The 21,492-nt window shown below is 27.8% G+C and overlaps 4 protein-coding genes across 7 annotated transcripts in view; 2 read left to right on the forward strand and 2 right to left on the reverse strand.

Annotated features, from left to right (window-relative positions):
- Positions 1-9,825: 9,825 nt before the first annotated feature.
- Positions 9,826-15,665, reverse strand: LOC113372780 (zinc finger protein OZF-like). Of its 2 annotated transcripts, XM_026613119.1 has the most exons (6): positions 15,548-15,665; positions 11,346-11,456; positions 10,893-11,291; positions 10,622-10,827; positions 10,142-10,559; positions 9,826-10,082 (listed from the first exon to the last, which is right to left on the reverse strand). In XM_026613119.1, exons 2-6 carry the CDS (start codon positions 11,406-11,408, stop codon positions 9,834-9,836), a joined length of 1,335 nt encoding a protein of 444 aa, XP_026468904.1. In that variant the 5' UTR covers positions 11,409-11,456; positions 15,548-15,665; the 3' UTR covers positions 9,826-9,833. The 2 variants fall into 2 exon arrangements, with proteins under 2 accessions (XP_026468904.1, XP_026468903.1); XM_026613118.1 differs by lacking the exon at positions 15,548-15,665 and having other exon boundaries at positions 11,346-11,501.
- On the forward strand, positions 11,743-12,697 carry LOC113372781 (oocyte zinc finger protein XlCOF14-like). Its single transcript, XM_026613120.1, has 4 exons — positions 11,743-11,881; positions 11,954-12,070; positions 12,193-12,329; positions 12,396-12,697. The coding sequence occupies exons 1-4, from the start codon at positions 11,768-11,770 to the stop codon at positions 12,583-12,585; spliced, it is 558 nt and encodes a 185-aa protein (XP_026468905.1). The 5' UTR covers positions 11,743-11,767; the 3' UTR covers positions 12,586-12,697.
- Positions 13,029-15,123, forward strand: LOC113372741 (zinc finger protein 724-like). Its single transcript, XM_026613087.1, has 3 exons — positions 13,029-13,225; positions 14,402-14,789; positions 14,851-15,123. The coding sequence occupies exons 1-3, from the start codon at positions 13,068-13,070 to the stop codon at positions 15,121-15,123; spliced, it is 819 nt and encodes a 272-aa protein (XP_026468872.1). The 5' UTR covers positions 13,029-13,067.
- A 4,874-nt stretch (positions 15,666-20,539) lies between the features above and the next one.
- Positions 20,540-21,492, reverse strand: part of LOC113372457 (protein rhomboid-like) — a 142,638-nt gene continuing 141,685 nt past the window's right edge. For all 3 annotated transcript variants that reach the window (XM_026612790.1, XM_026612789.1, XM_026612788.1), the window contains exon 7: positions 20,540-20,924. In XM_026612790.1, the coding sequence (XP_026468575.1) occupies positions 20,680-20,924 (245 nt within the window). In that variant the 3' untranslated portion in view covers positions 20,540-20,679. The remainder of the gene's footprint in view (positions 20,925-21,492) is intronic.

The following is a 21,492-nucleotide window of genomic DNA, read 5'->3' on the forward strand; positions in this document are numbered from 1 at the left end:
TTTTTATTTGTCTCTTTTTTATTGAAATTTTATGAATTTTTTTAGGCCATGTCTACTAACTTTGTAAAATAAATGTAATAATAAATATAAATACAAAAATAAATATTATTATTTTGATTTTTATATTCGGCAAATTAGAGAAATTATATTATTTCATGTTAAAATAAGAGAAGCAAATTTAGATGATTTTAATTATTATTTTAAAGTAAAGATAAAAAATTGATAAATATAAAACCTAAAAAAATTAAGAAATAGTAAATATTAAATATATATTTAATAGATAAATCCTGGATTTTTCAATAAATTGATTTATGATTCTTTTCCTAACATAAAATTTCTTAAAGTAAAAAACAATTTTTTTGAAGATATTTGAATACGACGTTTCGGAACTAGATACGTATCATCATCAGGATTTTTGTCAAAAACCATTTCCTGAATATACCTTTCTAAAAAAAATAAACTAGTGGTGTATGGCATCGTGCTTTAAGGCAAATTGCTGGAACTACCCAAAACTTAAAATACCAAAAATTGAATTAAACTTCAAGAAAATTAGATTTTTGAGAAATTTTAAATTTTTGAAAAAAATTTAATTTTCGGTAAAAGACTTTTGGAAAAAAATGTTTTTTTTTATTTAGTTTTTTCCCCTTATCTCCAAAACGGCTAGACTTGCCTTCGCCAAAAACTAATCAGCACGTCTCCTTATCAATACGAATCGAATGTTTTTTGAATTATTCAAATCGGTTGAACTGTGTTCCCGAAATCGTCGACGTAAATTTGTATCTGCTCACACACACATACATCAATTTTTTCTTAGGTATGCCAAAATGTTCAGAAGCCATTGAAACGTAAAGATATATAAAAAATTTCATTTTAGATTTTTTTTGCAAGTACTCTAACTTACCCTAAAAATATTAGAAATTTAGAAGCAAAAATTGTTTATCTTCCGGAATATCAACATTTAAATAAATCTTTTTTCAAAAAATAATTCTTCAGGTCATCTTTGTTTTTATCCTACGTACAACTTGAAAATCATCAACTTTTATCATAATTAATCTAATTAATTAACTATTCCTTAATTACCAATCAATCTAATTGTGATTACCTTCATCTGTCTATTATTATTATGATTATTATTATAATTAGTATAAAATGTACAGTTGTGTATGAATAATGGATTTTTTTTTCAAGAAAAAATAAACAAAACACGTTCTGTTATTCCCTCTGGTTACTTTTGCTGAATTGCAACAAATCCCACAATTGTTATTAACAATTTGTGGTTTTTTGCATAATTCAGGCTAAGAATTCGTTTTTTGTTCGTTTTGCGGTTTTTTGTAAGTTACAAGAATTTATATATAGATGTATCAAAAGTGCGAAATGATAAACAAAACTTTGTCAAAAATTAAATTTGTCAATTTTATTTATCTCTATATTTTATTACTATTATTATCGTTATCTTCTATTATTTAATTTGTCTCACATACCGATGTCTAATTTTATATCGATCGATAAATAATCAATTTCAAATTTGTTTTTTTCCAATGACGTTGTTTATTGTTCATTCTTTTCGGTTTATTGCCAATTAATGCAGAAAAAACAATCGGAAATTACTCTAGATGGCAATGTTTGCATTCCTGACGTCCAATTATTCTTTGTTGATACAATTATCAATTTATTATTCTAACGATATTGATAATGATAAAATTAAAAACATTCGCTAATAATTATCCTTATCAATAATAATTCTTCAACGAGATTAATGAGAAATATTTGCGCGTGGTAAATAATGGTGGTCAGTTGTTGATATTTTTGACCAGGAGAATAAAAATAAAAATTCACTAATTATATCTGCTAATTATATACTAGTATCAAAACATTCAATTTGTAATGTTTAGGAAAAGTGGTGATTAGTTTTTGGCAAAGGCGGGCCCAGCCATTTCGGAGATGCAGAGTAAAATGTGAAAAAATGGCATTTTTGAAAGAACTATAAGCATTTGATTTGAATGATTCAAAAAACTTTCTGCTTGTGTTGACAAAACAATTGCTTTTGAGGATGAATTACATCTTTTTTTATTTTCCATAAAATATTTTTGTAATTTTGGATTAAAAATTGAAAAAATTATCCAGGCTAAGCACAGTTTAAGCGCCACTCTGGTACAAATAAAAAATAAGATTTTTGAGAAACTATAAATTTTTGACAAAAATTTAGTTTTTTTTGAAAAAAACGGACTGAAGAAAAATTTATTTTGAAATATTTTGGAAATTCTGAACTTTTTTCAAAGTAATCGTTCTGCTTTAACTGCATAGAGACGAAATATCGAAGCGCATGAGCGCCGCGTCGCCGTCTAATGGATAAACATTGGTACGGAACCCATGGGAATGTAAACAAAATTTATACTTATTGTTAAAATCTCTATAAAATATCTGGTAATTTAAGGTCTAATGATCATTCTTGACCGTCAAATGGTATTTTTTTTACTTTTTTTACTAGATCTCCGAAACCGTTAGACCTGCCTTCATGAAAATTTGATCAGTTCTTCATTAGTCAATACAAGTAAAATGTTTTTTGAATTATTCAAATCGGACGCTCAGTTCTCTTAAAAAGTGAGTTACCGTTTTAGGCACTTTTTGCTCCATATCTTCAAAATAGCTAGACCTGCCGTTGTCAAAAACTAATCACCACATCTCCTTATCAATACGAATCGAATGTTTTTTGAATTATTCAAATCGCTTCATCCGTGTTCCCGAAATTGTCGACGAAAATTTGTATCCGCACACACATACACACACGCACACACACACTCACACACATATACATCCATTTTTTCTAAGGTATGCCAAAATGTTCAGAAAGTCTTGAAACGTGAAGATATATAAAAAATTTCATTTTCATTTTCGATTTTTTTGCGATTACTATAACTTGCCCTACGGGAAGTTAGAAAAACATGAACTTCTCCTTCGTTCGGAGAGATTTCCTCCGTCTTGCGGTAGGCAATGGTATGACGTCTTCTGGTGAGACGTCATCGGCCAGGTAATTCCCCAGGTGAAAGGTAATCGAACTGAATATCGAATCGAAATAGAGTCGATTTGGAAACTGGCACTGCAAATGCGTCATTGTCGTCAATATCGATCGAGACCTGTTTTCTAATAACGATCTTGCACAAGTGGTAGATAATTGTCTGACGAAGGGAAAATTTATAGTCAATATTGATTATGGTGACTTTGGCAAGTCTTACGGTACATTCCTCCGACGGAGGATAGATTTCTTAGTAAACGAACAAGAACGAAATTATTAACTTCCCGTAGGGTAAGTTATTGTAATGGGCCGAAAATCGGAATTGAAAATTTTTACATTTCTCAACGTTTTGAAGGTTTCTAAACATTTTACTGGCATACCTCAGAAACTAAATGAATGTGTGTGTGTGTGTATGTATGTATGGATACAAATTTCCAGTCACGTTTTCGGGCGTACGGATCAACCGATTTGAATGGTTAAAAAAACATTCGATTCCTATTGATAAGGAGATGTGCTGATTAGTTTTTGGCAAAGGCAGGTCCAGCAGTTACGGAGATAAAGAGCAAAGAGTGCAGAAAATAGAAATCGAGTTTTTGAGAGAACGGAGCATCCGATTTGAATGATCTGAAAAGCGTTCAATTAGTAATAATTACGAGAAGTGGTTATTAGTTTTTTGCAAAGGCAGGCCCAGCCATTTCGAAAATACGGAGCGAAATGTACAAAAAATGGCAGTTTTTGAGAGAACTAAGCGTCCGAATTCAATAATAATTGATTTAAAAAAAAAATTGTTTCAATTTTTTTTTTAATTTTTGGTATATCGAAAATAATTCAGATTTTATTTTTATTTCTGACTATAGTTCTAATATACTTTAAACAAATAATTTTAACTCTGCAATTCAGTTTATATAATTCTTATAAATATTAGACAATGTTACAATATTAATAATAATCTATTTGAAAACATTCAGTATTCCTCGAACATTTCGTTACGGTACGGGAAGTTCCAGCAATTTGCCTTAAGGCACGATACCACCCACCGCACTAGTTATTGTTTAGCGTTATTATCGATTAATGGTTTCAATTTTTCAATACGAATGTTTTGAAACCAAATTTCCAAATAAATTGTACTTACACAGCGAATATATATTTTAGTTCCGTTCAAGATTTGAATTAACAGTAATAAATTTTCTTATAAAAAACTCATTTTTTAATATAAATAGCATGCATGCTGTTCACGCCAAAAAAAGTATTTGTCAATGTCAATTTCGATGTGTTTCTGCGAAAAATCTTTATTTAATTTACTAAACTTATGCATAGTTAAATTACTAAATGACTATATAATCTTATTTTAAATGTATATCCGTAGAATGAATTTTTATTCTTACAGGCTTACCAGGGACCTTAGAACCTGGGTCTCCCCTATACTAGGGGGGTAAATATATGCAAGGACTCTTTGGACAAATTCTTTATCATGAAAAGGACGAAATGATCACGATTGGAGAGCTTTCAGGGCCTGTACCACTGCAAAACAGCGAAAGCTTTGGTTGCAACATCGTAATTTTATCAGAAAAATTGATGTTTTTTGGCGATTTTCAAAAGGTTTTGATTGTTTTTGATAGATTTTGGGACGCTGATTTCAAAAATATTATCAGTTTTTGGATAAATCCTCATATACCTTGCGAAAACTCGAAATCTTTGGTTGCGACATCGAATTTTCATCAAAAAAATGGATTACTTCTCGCGATTTTCAAATTATTTTGATTGATTCTAGAAGATTTTGGGACGCTGATTTCGAAAATGTTATCCATTTTTGGGTGAATCTACATACACCCCGCAAAAAATCGAAATCTTTGGTTACAACTTTGAAATTTTATAAAAAAATGGATTTCGTTTTGCGATTTTCAAATTATTTTGACTGATTATAGAAGATTTTGGGACGCTGATTTCAAAAATGCTATCCGTTTTTGGATAAATCCACATACACCCCGCGAAAAATCGAAATCTTTGGTTGCAAAATCAAAATTTTACTAATGAAATGAACTTTTTTTTCGCGATTTTCCAAATATTTTAACTGATTCTGATAGTTTTTGAGGCGCTGATTCCGAATATGGAATCAGTTTTTGGAAAAAAAAAATCTTCTGCCCTTGGTACCAAATTGAAGTTTGAAAAAATGCCAACTTTGAAGCTGATTTTAACTATGAAGACGATGATAAATTTGTATTTTTTTTGGTTTGGTGTAAAGATTGTACCTTAGTCTACCCAAAGCATTAATTAAAATTATTAATTTCATTCATTAAGTGCCTTAAAATTGCATTTGAAAGTCACGATTTTGGCCAATTTTGGCTGCTCCTGATAGACTGTCTTTTTATCGGAAAAATAATAAGATTTTTAAATTACACCAAAGTAGGTTTGGTTTACTGCTAACCAGGCGTAAATATGAATTTATTAAAAATTATCCTCCTACTTTTTCTTATCTTTTATATATATATATATATATATATATATGCGTGTATATATATATATATATATATATATATATACACGCGTATATATATATGCGTGTATATATATATATATATATTATGTCGATTTTTGTAATACTGACACTCAATAAATTTAATTCTATCTATATCTCTTATTTATTTACACAGTTTGAAAAATTATTGATTTCAAATATTTTTTTCAGTCAAATGGGGTTCGAACTGGCGAACTTCGAATTGATATTCTGGCCTAAACCGTATCTTTACGACCTCGGCCATTCGCACATTTGGCATACAACATTTTTAGGAAACTTATATCTTTCAGTTTGAAAATAACACTTTATATTTTTACAAAAGACTACGGTTTCATGTAACCAAATGGCCGAGATCGTTAAGTTGCCACTACGGTTGTTCATTGTTTCTCGGTTCAAATCCCCATGGTGCTTGAAAAATCGAATGTATAGTTTTTCATAATTATCAAATATTAGTTCAAAATATTAAATTCAGGTGTCGCATTTCGACCTTGACACTTAGAATATTTCTGAAAAACAAAAAACTCAAGTTTCGCACTTGACTGTAAGAGAGATATATAAAGAGAAAAAAAAAAGAAAAAAAAAAGAGGAAGCACTGGGGAAAGAGAGGGGTAGAGGCAGATGATGAATAAGAGAGATGAGTATGATATATATTCTTTATTAAAATTCAATATTAATACAATATAGGAATAAAAATAACTTTTATCATCAATAACTTAAATAGCCGAGTGGTTTAAGGGACCGCATACTCGGTGAAATCGCTCTGGAGGCAGGCACAAGGTGAGCAGGATCAAATCCGGCTGAAGGCGACGACGAGCAACTCTGAAGCAGAAAAAATGGAGCAGTGCTGGTGGCTGGCTGGTGGCTGGCTGTTGGCGAGCGCAAAGGGTCCTGAAACGAACACACGAAGTGATGGTCAACCAGAGGTCCATGATGCGAGAGGTTACACATTGCAGAAGATGCATGCCGAACCCAAAAATCTACCCAAAAACCACAACATGCGAAAAAAACACCAAAAAAGGAAAAAAAATGTGAAAAAAAGCGGAAAAATGGGAAAAAAGAAGGAGGAGGAGGAGGAAGGGGAGGGGAAGGACCTAAAAAAACCCCCCTAAGTCCCAGATCAATTTTTCTCTTTTCTGTTCAGCGTTGAAACTTTTTTATGTTTTTTAGTGTTCCCTCACACCAATTCCCAAAGCCAACACTCGAATGAAATGAAGTCCACGTTGAAATTTTCACAACGAGAAAAAATTACTGGGACTAAGTTAAAATATTTAACTTTGCCTCGATAAAATTTTCTCGTTGTGAAATATTCAATGTGAGCCTCATTCATTCGAATGTTGGCTTTGGGATGATATAGCATGCAAAAATAACTCGTCTCTCTTAATCGAAAAGGTTTCAGAAAATTTGGACTTAGAAAAAAAAATATATCTGAAAGGACTTAGAAAAAAAAAAAAATTATTCGAGAGAATTATAATCAGAAAATTTGGACTTAGAAAAAAAAATATTCGAATGAATTATTAATCGATGAAATGAAATGATTTTAAACGAATCAAAATTGTTTATATGACTTGATAAAACATGTGAAACCTTTACAATTAATCGAGACACAAACAAATACAGTTGACTTGAATAATATACAAATTATTAGAAAAAGCCATAAAAAAAATTAAATAAAAGTTGTAAAATGAAATAATAAAAAATATTCAAAATGAACATTTAAAATTTCAAAACTATTTAAAGCTGATTGTTATCCTTTAGAAATTGATTTAAATAAATTTTACAACTTGAATCGAATAATAAACTTGTACACAAAATTATGTTTTGTCTAATCATTCAAGTCAACTCTTCGAAACTTTAATCAAACTACATCATCATTGATTGCATGTCTTGATCGAAATTGTTTTTAGCAATGAAATAATAAAAAGCTATATTTAGCAATGTAGCAGTATCATCACATAAATTGAAAACAAAATTACTAAATTACAATGAAAGACTTATAAAAGTTGCATTTAATTAACAGTTTGGAAATTCGTAATTATTTTGATCAAAACCAGCAATCGTGTTGTCATCAATGAGAATGTGCATGCAGTCAATATCGCTACAGGGAAAACACATGACTCTTGATAATAGAAATGTAATTCTAGAATTCTTTACTGTGAAATATACAACAACATCAAATTGTAATAAAATAACTTTTCATTTATAAAATAAAAAAAAATTTGTTAACGTGAGATATATTTGTTGTTGAGATACTATCTGATATACCAACTCTTCAGATCTAGAGTTCTATCTGAAATACCATTAATTTAGGAGTTTCTCAAGGGTGTATGCCAGGTCCCCTTCTGAATATCTTATACACAAATGATATTCAAACAAAACAAGTACTAAAGATACGGGAGTCATCAGAGTAGCAAATTAACAACAATATACCTCAGCACTCAAATGGTGGCTCAACAAATAAATGAAACCAAATCAAGACCCATTACTTTTATAACAAGAACTCGACAAACCTTTACTCATAGTCTTAAAAAACAAATTAATTTCAATATATAAAAAAAGTGAAAACTATTGCATTATATATATTTAAAAAAATTATAAAACACACTTGCTGAAAAGTTGAATCAAGATGTTTTCCCCATAGTTGAATTGTATTAAACCATTTTTATGTTTATTGAACATCACTTGCAAATAATAATAATTAAACAAAGTTTGTCTGATACATCAGATTGATATCACAAAATTGCAAGTGATATTCGATTTTATTGCACAAACATCTGCGAAAGTAGTGATTTATGCAAACAAAGAGTAAACTGTACTTTATTCGTTTTTAGAATTGCAAAAACTATGACAAAATATAGTTAATATTAGTACTATATAGTAAATATAGCCACGTCAAATGTAAACCTTCATTAACTAAATTAACTAATATATAAACCATAACATAAATGAATGAATTTAAGCTTTAGGCATGAGCGTCTGTATCAATAATATCACTATGCAATTGTTTTAAATAAATAAATAAACATTTAGCAGATGCATATGCATAAAATACTAATGGTGCACGAGTCAGCAAATATTCACTGAAATACATACAGGCTGTTTTGATTTATACAATACAAATACAAAAAATTATTTGTTATATGTGTTAGAACTGTTTATGTTTAGTTTATTCGTTGTATGATAAATGCCTGTATGTAATTTCAGAAAAATATTTATTGACACGCTGTGTATAAAGTTTGCTTGGACTCACATTGAAGTTTCCACATGTTGCATAGAATTAAATCCAAATCTCCTCCACAAAACAAACCCTCTCTAGAGCATCTGTAGAAGCCCCGAAGCTGAACACTTGTGAATCACTACACCACACTACTTTGATCACTGATTTTATACATTTAATTTATAATTTGCAAATGTCCAAGTGGAGTCTTTGTGACTCAACACACGACACTACGCGACGAACACATCAGAGACTTTTGTGAATTAGAATTTGATATATTATGCAAAAGTATTTAGGTATAACCTTCAACAGCATACATATAGAAATTATACATTGCACAAACATATATATGTAAAGGATACTTTGGAATCGCTGTGGATAAAATGTTTAATTATAAAATTAATATACCCTGTAAAAGATAATTATAATTATTGAAGGTTAACCTAAGTACACCGACACGTACTTATTTTGTAGTTTTTTAAGATCATTTCGCGGTATATTTTTTATATCAGATTATTCTACTAAATTAATTACACGATCTGATGCATAAATTAATTAAATCTAATTAAGGATTTAATTAAAAAACTATTAATTAACGGGAGCACGTGTACATAATTTCACAAAGATCTCTTTTGACAGTTTGACAGTTATCTTCACAAGATGGCCGAGGTCACTGATATTGAAACAGGAAATTAAAGGCGCGAAATTTAAATTTACATTAATATTTAACCATTGAAAACGAAATTAATTATTAATATTAATATTAAATGAAATACATACATATCCATTAATTTCATCTATATTCTTAATTATAAATGTTCATTTGTACAATATTCTTTGACTTGCATACCTACATATTCTGATCCAAATATTTGATTTACAAAGGGCACATTGATTAAATCAAAGTTGCGAAAATACAGTGTATTGCCAAAATTTAATCACATGATTTATGAAATTATAATTACAATCTGAAAAAATCGCATTAAAACACCAGATTTTAATAATAAAATTTATACAATATATATTACACTCATTCATCACAATAATCTCCAACATATATAATCAATTATAAATTGAGTTTCTTTTTCCTTTTATGATATATTTTGAGTTTGATGACATCTTCGCATATGAAGTTTTAATTTATAAGCTATTTTGAAGCCCCGATTGCATATTGAACAACAGTGCGGTAATTCTCCTGTATGTATCATTTTATGATATCTCAAACCTTCGCTCAAAGCAAATCTTTTGTGGCAAACATTACATTCAAACTTTTTCTCTCCCGTGTGAGTCAATAAATGAGAATGCAAATGTGCAACTTGGTTGAATGTTTTGCTGCATATCTAGAAATAAATAATTTAAATATATATTTATTATAAGCAAATTATTTAATACTTATTACCTGACATTGATAAGGCTTTTCCCCTGTGTGTAAGCGCTTATGTACATGTAGCCCCATTTTTTGTTTGAATGATTTATTACAATATTTACATGTGAAAGGCTTTTCACTTCTGTGTATTCGTTCATGTGATTCTAAACCACATTTGTATACAAAATCTTTTCCACAGTATTTACATATATATTCTCTGATATTTTGATGAATTTTCATATGATGAACTAATGATTTTTCAGAACCAAGAACTTTGTTGCAAATTGTACATGAGACTGGTATACACTCTTTGAGATAACGTTGAGGAATAACTTCTTTGTGAGTTAAAGCTATGTGCTTTTCCAAGGCAGCTAATCTTCGAGTTGAAAAATCACATTGGTCACATGCGTGAGGTGTAGAGTTGGGTGGAAGATGGATATCCATGTGATACCTGAAACAAAACAGGTGATAAACAATTCAAGCAATTACATTGTATATTTTTAATCATCTTACTTTAATGTGTTTGATTGTATAAAAGATTTATTGCATTTGGGGCACTTGTATGGTCTGATATTACAATGAATTTTCATATGCTTATTTAAATTTCCATTTGTAGCAAATGTTTTAAAACATATATCACATTTTACTCTTTTAAGAGAATCACAACTTTTTATATCTTGATCTGCAGAATTTTCCTGGCCGGCAAGAGTGGTTTCATCCTGAGTAAAGAATGCATCTGAAATCTCTAGTTATCTGAAGATCGATAAAAATACAATTCAGTTACCTCAGTTTTACATTTTGAGTATTCAGAAAAACAGCTATGATTTTCATAACTATTAATAGACGAAAAAGTCTGTTCACAAAGTGCGCAGTTTCGCACAAAGTCATCCTGTACACAATCATCTTCATAATCGGTCTCATATTCAACTTTCACATCTGATTCATTCTTTATTGCAGTATTGCTTTTATCATCAGCATTAATATACTCCAATTGAGTGTAACATTCAAGATTATCTTCAGTTTCATAAATAACTTCAAATTGTTCATCAATTTTACTGATAAATATTTTATCTTTCAAAATTAAATCTGATGTCTCACATTGTTGTTTGAAGGAGTAAGCATCATTCAAGCGTTGAATACAAAGGTGACATATATTACCAGGATATCCATCATCGCTCGAGATCTTGAAAAAGGAATTATTAATGAAGGAAATAAATGATATAATTTATAGCAGTACCTGGATGTTAGTACAAGATGTTATAGCAGTAATTATATTGGCATCTTCAAATACTGATAACATTTTATTGGATATTTGCAAACACAGTCTGCAAACTTTGTTGTACAAATTCTTCATGGTAAAACACAGTTTAATTAATTAAAAAATGCTTAAATATTTATTTTTTGACATAAGTACAACTAAACTTTATTTAAAATTATGTATTTTAAAATAATAACATTGAAGATCATTTATTTAAATTTGACGTCTGTCAAAATGGACACCATAGATGTGAATAGGTATAGATATACCCTTTGCGGTTTCTTATACGTAGTTTCCAATCTGTGTGTCTACTCCATGGACTTGTAATGTCAAACACAAAAATAAACAGTTAAAAAGTAAATAAACAACTAAAAATCGCTAATTAATTAATTACACAAATAATGGATAGTTTAAATTACTGCAGACTTTGTCTACAAACATTTTCGCATCTAATATCAATAACAAACAGGAATTCTATCATATATAGAGCCTTGATAGAATGTACTGAAATTGAAGTATTTTTGAACAAATTACAAATATTAATGGTTTCTAGTGAATAATTTATTTGTTGTTTTTAATAATTTTAGATATCCCAACAGGATAAACTATCTAAAAAGATCTGCAGCAAATGTAGAAAACGTCTTAAGGATGCCTTTGAGTTTAAAAAAATGTGCAAAGATTCGAATGATTATCTACAGAACTCGGTAAGATTTAACAAATATATCAAAATAAGTTACATATTCTTAAATAAGCCCTAAATAAATTGCCTTGGTGTGATTTTTTTTATAAATATCTTGCTTAAGCAAATTATTTATTCAAATTGCAGACTAACCTACAAATTTGTGCAAAAAGATATAATACTAAGAATAAAATCTATACAAAACAACAATTATCAGCAGATTTTAATTACACCCATGCTTGCACAATATGCGGTAAATATTATTATAAAATCGGACAGCTAAGGTGACTCTGACATTTAGTATTATATATATTTTGACCTATTCACTCTAAACCAATTTTTTTACCCAGAATACACATGGATTCGCATACAAGTTCCACACATAAATGCACCCATTGTGATTTTCAAGCCTCAAACATTATTAATTTGTGGAAACATAAACATCGTCTGCATCCACGCAAGATTGTAATTAAAAAGTATTTAGGAAGACAATTTATGTGTGTTATTTGTGGAAAAGAATATAAAACAGGTTGTTGTTGATAAAACATAGACGACAGGTGCATGGTAAAAAGACTTTGGAAGACTTATGTGAAGGTTGTGGAACGTTGGAGAAAATTGATTTGAAATCTGCAAGTTGTCTGAGATGCTCCGTGGTAAATGTAAATATAAATATAAAATGGAGCACAAACATTCAATTAAGTAGAAATTAGTCTTGCAATAGCTTAAATATATTTTAGGTAAAACAAGTAACAAGTAATGAAGCCCCACATTATTATAAAGAAGTTGAATTTATTGATAATGCTGCCATTGATAATTTGCGAAAGAATTGCACAAAGCTAATAAATATATAAAAGGCACAAATGCAACTCATTTCTCCAAAACAGACTTCATATGCCATGTAAGACTTTATATGCCAAGATCTCATTTACTGTTATTTTTAATTATATAATTTTTGTTGATTATTATTTCATTTATAGATTTGTGGTAAAGATTTCAAGTGTCGCAGTAAATTAATTGCGCACATGGATTGTCACACAGGTGCAAATGTAGTGGAGTGTGATATTTGCCATAAAATGTTATCGCAAGGGAATTTAAAAAGACATAAGCTGATTCATGCAGGTGTAAAGCCTTATCGGTGCAAGATTTGTGGGAAATCTTATTCACAATCAGGACAACTGAAGTATTGAAACATATTTTGTAATTTATATTAGATTATCAAATGTGTTTAGCTTGAGTTGTCTGAAAATGTTGTCGAATGTCTAAAAATGTAGAAAGTTGTTTGAAAATGTTGCAAGTTGTCTAAAAATGATGTAGAAAGTCTTAAAATGTTGTGTACGTTCTACAAATGTTGAAAATTCACTAAAAATGGTGTCAATTGTCTGAAAATGTTTTAAATAGTCTAAAAATGTTGTAAATTGACTAAAAATGATGTAGGAAGTCTGAAAATGTTGTGTACGGTCTGAAAATGATGTGAATGCTCTGAAAATGTTATCAATTGCTTAAAAATGTTGTAACTTGACAGAAAATGTTTTAAATCGTCTAATAATGTTGTAAATTGAGTAAAAATGTTGTAAATTGACTAAAAATGTGTCAATTGTCTGAAAATGTTTTAAATCATCTAAAAATGTTTTAAATTGACTAAAAATGATGTAGAAAGTCTAAAAATGTTGTAAATTAACTAATAATGGTGTACATTGTCTGAAAATGTTGTTAATCATCTAAAAATGTTATCAATTGCTTGAAAATGTTGTAAATTGTCTGAAAATGTTTTAAATCGTCTAATAATGTTGTAAATTGACTAAAAATGTTGTAAATTGACTAAAAATCGTGTCAATTGTCTGAAAATGTTTTAAATCATCTAAAAATGTTTTAAATTGACTAAAAATATTGTAAATTGACTAAAAACATGATGTAAAGTCTAACATGTTGTAATTGACTAAATAAATGTTGTTACATTGTCTGAAAATGTTGTAAATCATCTAAAAATGTTGTAAATTCCTTGAAAATGATGTAAATTGTCTAAAAATGATGTGGAAAGTCTGAAAATGTTTTAAATCGTCTAAAACTGTTATAAATTGACTAAAAATGGTGTACATTGACTGAAAATGTTGTACATTGCTTGAAAATGTTGTCAATTGTCTAAAAATGATGTGGAAAGTCTGAAAATGTTTTAAATCATCTAAAACTGTTGTAAATTGACTAAAAATGGTGTACATTGACTGAAAATGTTGTAAATTGCTTGAAAATGTTGTAAATTGACTAAAAATTGTGTCAATTGTCTGAAAACAGAGTAAATTGTACAAAAATGTTATATACCTAACATTATTCTACTAATAGTGTTTCTATTATTAAGTAGAATCCACATGGATCTGCATCCAGACCCTGACAACCCGCACAAATGTCCATTTTGTGAATATTCTACAACTCGTGTTACCGATTTATGGAAACATAAATATCTATGCAAGCCCTCTTCTATGATATCAAGAAAACGAATAAAAACTTCACTAAAAACCAATAAGAATCCACATGAGACTGAGGATAGAAAGGAAAATCTAACGAATAAATTTCTATGTTCTTTCTGTGGAAAATCCTTCAATCTCAAAGCAGGTTTATTATCCCACGAAATGATACATAAAGATGAGAAGCCTTTTAGTTGTTCTTCATGCCCAAAGACATTCAAACATAAACTGGCACTAGTTATGCACGAACGCACACACACTGGACAAAGGCCTTATCAATGCAAGGTTAGTTAAAACATTTACAACCATACATCCAACTATCTTTCATCCATCTTTAAATTTACAGTTATGTCCCAAGAATTTCACCCAGCACACTCATTTAAAAACCCACACCCTATTTGCTCATTCAGAGAAGAAGAAATTTGAATGCAACGTCTGTGGTAAGAAGTTTGTTCTAAAGGATGCTTTGAGGTATCATTTGATGACACATTCGGGTGAAAAGCCGTTTGGGTGCTCCATTTGCCAGAAGGGATTTCATATCAAGTATAGACTGAAGATTCACATGCTTAAGAACCATGGGATTAAAATAGAAACTTGTGATATAATTAAGAAAGAATAGATGTAATTAAATATAATGCTAATAATACTTTGTGGTGTTGTGTAACTTGCCTTAAGGGTTAATGATACTTGCATCAACTTTATTAATGGCACTGATGTGTAATTTGTGATAATATGCACACTACTATGTACAAACTTGTTTAATTTATAAAAATAATGTATAATTATATAACACTATATTGAATATATTTATTAAAGATTTCTGAACAAGGCTTTTGATGTTTTTTTATTTATTTCAATATGGGAAATAAGTCCTAACATCTACTTAGACAACTTTTCCTAACACTGACAAGGGGCGTCTGTGCTCCTAGTGTTCGAGAAATATTGAAATTCTCTCAACTGTCATTACTGTGTCTATTTTTCTAAATTAAATAATGCATTTATTAGGCAAGGCATGGACTCCCTAATAAAATTGGTACAGTCACCTCAAAATTGTTAAGGAGTTGTTCGTGCTCGCAAATATCTCTCAATATACTGATATATAACTGGCGATGGACTCCCTAAACTACACACGTATTCATGATTTCACCACTACATACATATTCAATGCACTCACACATACACAATGCGTATATCTCTTTCCCTAGGACGACATAGACGCTAGCGCTACTCTAAACTCGGTGGCTTCGAGCGGAACTAAAATCTGCGCCAAATTCAACTCGGCCCACATTTATATATCGTCCGTACAAATTTATAATAGATTTATATATATACATGGCGAGGTTCCTTATAATTATATATTGTGTATATATGGAGTTTGTTGGGTTGCATATACAGCCAGGCGTTTAAAGTCAAATTTATAAAGGACTCACATGAGCTATGAGAATCTTATAGGAATTTATATATCGCTCATATAATCATAGAGGTGTATATGTATATAAGAAGTATATATGAAAATCCGTAGATATCTATCCATGGATTTGTTTTCAATGTATTTAAATCAACTTGGTATATAATTTAATTTGTATTTTATAAAGATTTGAATAAAGTCTATGAATATATCCTTTTGTTGCTCATACACTATATGTTTTTTTTTTAAATTATTATAGTATTTTATTTTGCCATATTTGTTTAAAATTAAATAATTAATCAATTAAAATTGTCAAATAAGTCATTAATCAAACAACAATAAAATCCTCCTAACACCTAGGTGTATAATAGCTATTTACATTCATATATTTATTAAGCCAGGTATGGACTCCTTAATAAAATTGGTACAGTCAGCTTCAAATTGTTAAGGAGTTGTCCGTGCTCGCAATTATTTCTCAATATACTGATATATAACTGGCGATGGACTCCCTAAACTACACACGTATTCATGATTTCACCACTACATACATATTCAATGCACTCATACATGCACAACGAGTATATCTCGTTCCCAACCCGGTCCACATTTATATATCGTCCATACAAATTTATAATAGATTTATATATATACATGGCCGCGTTTCATATAATTATATATCGTGTATATATGGAGTGTGTTGGGTTGCATACACAGCCAGGCGTTCGAAGTAAAATTTATAAAGGACTCATGTGGACTATGAGAATCTTATAGGAATTTATATATCGCTCATATAATTATAGAGGTGTATATATGAGTGTATATATGATATTATATCTCATATATATATATATAATATATATATATATATATATATATATATCGTGTATATATGAAGTGCGTCTAGAAGCATGAATGCACGGTTATATATCCAAAGATTTGCATTTCACATAATAGATTTATATATCGTTATATAAATTATATGCAGTTAGAGGTTTGAAATCAAATTTATTATAGGTGTGCAATGGGAATCTTATAGGAATTTGTTTTAAAGGCATTTATTTGTATATTTAATTATATATAAATAAAATATTTAATTTACATACTATAATTTATATAAACCTGTAAAATAATAAAAGAAAAATCAAACATTTAACAAAAATATACTTTTTATTTAAATATGCACATTACATGAGATTTGTATTTATTGTTTCTACACAAAAATGTACTGTAATTAACTTACTAATTCATATTCGAAACATATTGAATTTTATTTCATGAGTACAAATTTAAATCAATTACAAAAATACCTCAAATCATCTACATATATTTCATTATTATCATGTGCATAATTAATGCTTTTTCTTATCCATTTTGTAATAATAGGCCGGTACAAATTTCATATAGTAATAATTTTTTGGTACATTCATCTTAAATCTAATCGAGAACTTATCAAAAAACTCCCAGCGCAAAGAGAAAAAGGCAGTTTTGGTAATGTAATTGTAAATCTTTGGTATTTATGCAGTTTTCTATAGAAGAACAGTTTGTTAAATTCAGTATAAATATAAATCTTGTTGCATATATTTCGATTACAACTAGCTACTACATCTTAATAAATTTTTAATGAAAATATTTTACATTTAGACTCTATTTTGCTGACTAGCATCGCCGAATCACTGATTAAACATTTAATGCTATTCAATAATATAGAAAATGAAAATCAAACGATAATTCCAAATAAACACTCTTATATAGGTATATGTACAATGGTGATGTTATAATAAACTTAATGATAATATTTTTATGGGAATGCTTTTAGGCCCGATGTAATATATATATATTTATTTATTTAATTTTTCATTTATATTTCATCTACATTTCAGATATATGGAATGCCCTTTCTTATAAAATTATCGTATACACATTTTCAATTAATTAAAAATAAAACAAATTCACTTTTTACCTTTGAAAAATTGAAGTTAAAAGCATAAGTAAATGGACATTAATTAAATATAATATTATGTGTTATTATTCAATATTAAACATATATTTAAATAGATTATTATTTAATATTTAGTTTATTTTAAAACATTTATAATTTCAATCCTTCAAAGAGAAAAAATTAATTGCATTTTTCCAAATAATTGAAAGAACTGTATAAATGTATAAAATCAATTTTAAAATGAATATAAAAAGTGTATAAACGTAGAAAAAATTCTTATAATTTTTAAATAATTATAAAAGCATATTTATATAAGTATTTAAATATTATAAGAATTTATTATATACAGATAAATATTTTCTATGTTTAAAAAATCTTTTAATTTTGAAATAATTATAAAAGTATATAAATGTATAAATTTTTCTCCTATTTATAAATAAGGAAAATTCAAAAGTATATAAAAATTTTGTTTACATAGAAATTTTTTTAAAAAGAAAAGAAGGAGCATCCCATATCATCGAAATGTAAAAATAATAATAATTAGTTTTCAATTCATCAATTCATATTTGTAATTTCATTTATATATAAATGAAAAATTAAATTAAATTGTTTTCGAAAAAACAGAGGTTTCTTGTTTGAAATCATAAATATATATACATATATATATATATATATATATATATATATATGTATATATATACATATATATATACATATATATTTGAAATAATTTGCATCCAATTTGTCAAATTAAAAATAAGTTAATATAGAAACAATTCTTTATTATTATTATGCGTTTTGACACTAAATATGTGTCATGATTCAGCAATCAAACCAGGAAAAACATGAAAAATCAAAGAACTAATAATTGTTTAATAAAAACGCACAGAACTAATAAATAATTAGAACAAAAACTAAAAAAAAAGAGAACAATTTGGATGAATTTCAGTTTACGATTAACATCCCACTTCTGCTTAAGACACTTATCTTATTTTTTTAGTTTTTGTCCCAATTAAAATTAAATTACTATGTCCTATTTTTTTAAAATCAAAGTTTGTTCCAATTATTTATTACTTTGTTCTATTTCTTACTTTTTATTTTAATTATTTATTAGTTACGTGTGTTATTATTAAACAATTTTTCATAATTTTATTTTTTTACATTTTTCCTAGTTAGGCTGCTGAATGATGACACACATAAAATGTCAAAACGTATGATAAATAATTATATATCATTTAACTCCCTTTTTAATTCGGCAAATGGGCTGTAAATTATTTGAAATATGTTTATTTAATTTTTCATTTACAATTATTTCTACGTTTTTTCAAAAAAAATGTTAAAAACAAACAAAAATTTGTACATTTATATATATATATATATATATATATATATATATATATACTTCATTATTTTAATAATTGTTTAGAAATTTCATTTATTTATTTTATTTAATCGTTTAAAAATAAAAAAAAATAGCTTTTCACCTTTCGTAATTCAAACAAATTAAATAAATGTACAGTAAAATACATAATTTATTATTAAATTTAAATATTTAAATATTTTGATATTAAACAAAGCAAAATTTAATTTTTACTGTGGTGAAAAATATATTTTTTCTATTTTTAAATTATAAAAAAGTATATAACGTATAAACTATTATTTGTTTAAGTTGAAAATTCCTGAAGAAGGGGACTTTTTTTACATCCGAAACGTAGAAATAATAATAATTAGTTTTTATTTTATTAATTCATAATTTTATGTTCATTCATATGTAAATGAAAAATTAAATAAAAAACGGAGGCTTCTTAAATAAAACCATTAAATATATATATATATATATATATATATATATATATATGGTTTATTAAAAGCCTCCGTTTGATATATATCATAGCTATATATATTGATATATATCTATATATATATATATATATATATATATATATATATATATGTATATATATATTAGAGTGGTCCTTAATATGGATTTTTTCGAATTTCTTTGCTCCCAAGGGCTCAAATTGTTCCAAATTAAAAACACTTAAACTCTAATTAAATCCATGTGGATTGTTTAACGAAATATTTATTTGAGTTTAATTTTGCATCAAAATATTTATTTAATTGGTTATGTCGATAGTAATAAATTGCCATCAAAATTACAAATCTGCTATCACAGATGGCGAAAAAATTTAGATAATAAATATACGAAACTTTTAATTGAATTGCGAACTATCTAAATGTTAATATTAAGCGATACAACTTAAAAAAAAATTTTTTTTTATTAATTTGAAAGCATTTGAACCCTTGGGAGCAAAGAAATTCGAAAAATCCATATTAAGGACCACCCTAATATATGTTAATAATAATTAATATATAACACGTACCATATTAAATATGTAATGACTAATTAACATCTGACTATTATGTATAAATTATTTTTATAACAAATTTATGTATAAATAAAAAATATTCAAAAAATTACGTTTAACCAGTTAAATTAATTTTATTCTCCTGGCTTCAAAAAGTATTTGTCCCGAATACTTTTTGAAATTAAATTATATATATATATATATATAATAAATATATATTATATATATATATATAATAATATATATATATATATATATATATATATACATTCAGCAAATCAAGCTTAAAATTATGTCATGTTTATAATTCAGTCTTTGGTTTTATTTCGAGTCATGTTAACCAACAATATTCTTGTAACAAAATTCATATAGCTCCTCTCGCACAAATAAAATATCATTGCTGGTCATAATTAATCAATCAATCCAATTAATTTATTGATATCAATATTATTATTACTATCAAACCCCGTAGCTGGCAAAGAGCCTTTTGGTCAGCACCGAGCCCCCGTTGGGATCAGAGGGGTCTCCGAATCCAAATCGATGACCATCAGACATTAGTTCCATTTCCAGACTTTGAACTTTGACTGTGTTGAGTAAGTTGAAGAGCAGAGCGAATAGTGTGCAGGCTGCGTAGACCCCGAGGGCCACCCACCAGAGCAGCTGCTCGTGGAGCTTCTGTTCGAAGTTTTTCAGCACTAACAGACCTGGAGGGGGAAAAGAATATTAATAATGGTAATGGTAACATAATAATAGTAACATGGTAATAGTAACAGTAATAGTATTAAAAATTAAATTAATTAGTTTAAGTTGAATTTGTGAATTTTGGATAAAGTGAAGGGAAGCAAATATGGAGTTATTTTTAGGTTTTGATTTTTTTACTCTAATTTTTCTATAATGAACCTACTAAGTATTTTACCATTTTACAATCCTGATTAAATACACAAACTTTTGGTATAACTCGCCAAGACACTTTAGAACTTTTTTTTAAAGCAGGGCCTCTCAAAGTAAACAATTTTGAATATTTTGAATACACAGTTCAACAAAAACTTTTATTTCTTCGAAAATTTGGGGCAATTTTGGCAAATGTTATTCACGGTTACGGTTCCAAAGTTTAAATAAACAAAATTGATAAAAATTTACCACAATAAACGAACAATGATCACTTTCACAAAAGCTCCAATTGCACTTAAAAGCTCATAATTTTCAACCTACGTAGAATATTTTTTTCTCATTTTTTTAAGATAGTTACAATTAATATTATCACTACATTTC

Source organism: Ctenocephalides felis, unplaced genomic scaffold (genome assembly GCF_003426905.1).
Source record: "Ctenocephalides felis isolate EL2017-DRISC unplaced genomic scaffold, ASM342690v1 CF-g0.4_SCAFFOLD_01604, whole genome shotgun sequence".
Classification (NCBI taxonomy): Eukaryota; Metazoa; Arthropoda; class Insecta; order Siphonaptera; family Pulicidae; genus Ctenocephalides; species Ctenocephalides felis.

Bases quoted from the DNA above. Each gene is read 5' to 3' on its own strand.
- LOC113372780 (XM_026613118.1), bottom strand. From the start codon at position 11,462: ATGAAGAATTTGTACAACAAAGTTTGCAGACTGTGTTTGCAAATATCC. The intron at 11,292-11,345 runs GTACTGCTATAA...TCCTTTTTCAAG, and splicing joins CATCTTGTACTAACATCCAG to ATCTCGAGCGATGATGGATA. The intron at 10,560-10,621 runs GTAAGATGATTA...GTTTTGTTTCAG, and splicing joins ATACAATCAAACACATTAAA to GTATCACATGGATATCCATC.
- LOC113372781 (XM_026613120.1), top strand. From the start codon at position 11,768: ATGGATAGTTTAAATTACTGCAGACTTTGTCTACAAACATTTTCGCAT. The intron at 11,882-11,953 runs GTATTTTTGAAC...TAATAATTTTAG, and splicing joins TAGAATGTACTGAAATTGAA to ATATCCCAACAGGATAAACT. The intron at 12,071-12,192 runs GTAAGATTTAAC...TTCAAATTGCAG, and splicing joins ATGATTATCTACAGAACTCG to ACTAACCTACAAATTTGTGC.
- LOC113372741 (XM_026613087.1), top strand. From the start codon at position 13,068: ATGGATTGTCACACAGGTGCAAATGTAGTGGAGTGTGATATTTGCCAT. The intron at 13,226-14,401 runs GTATTGAAACAT...ATTATTAAGTAG, and splicing joins TCACAATCAGGACAACTGAA to AATCCACATGGATCTGCATC. The intron at 14,790-14,850 runs GTTAGTTAAAAC...TTAAATTTACAG, and splicing joins AAAGGCCTTATCAATGCAAG to TTATGTCCCAAGAATTTCAC.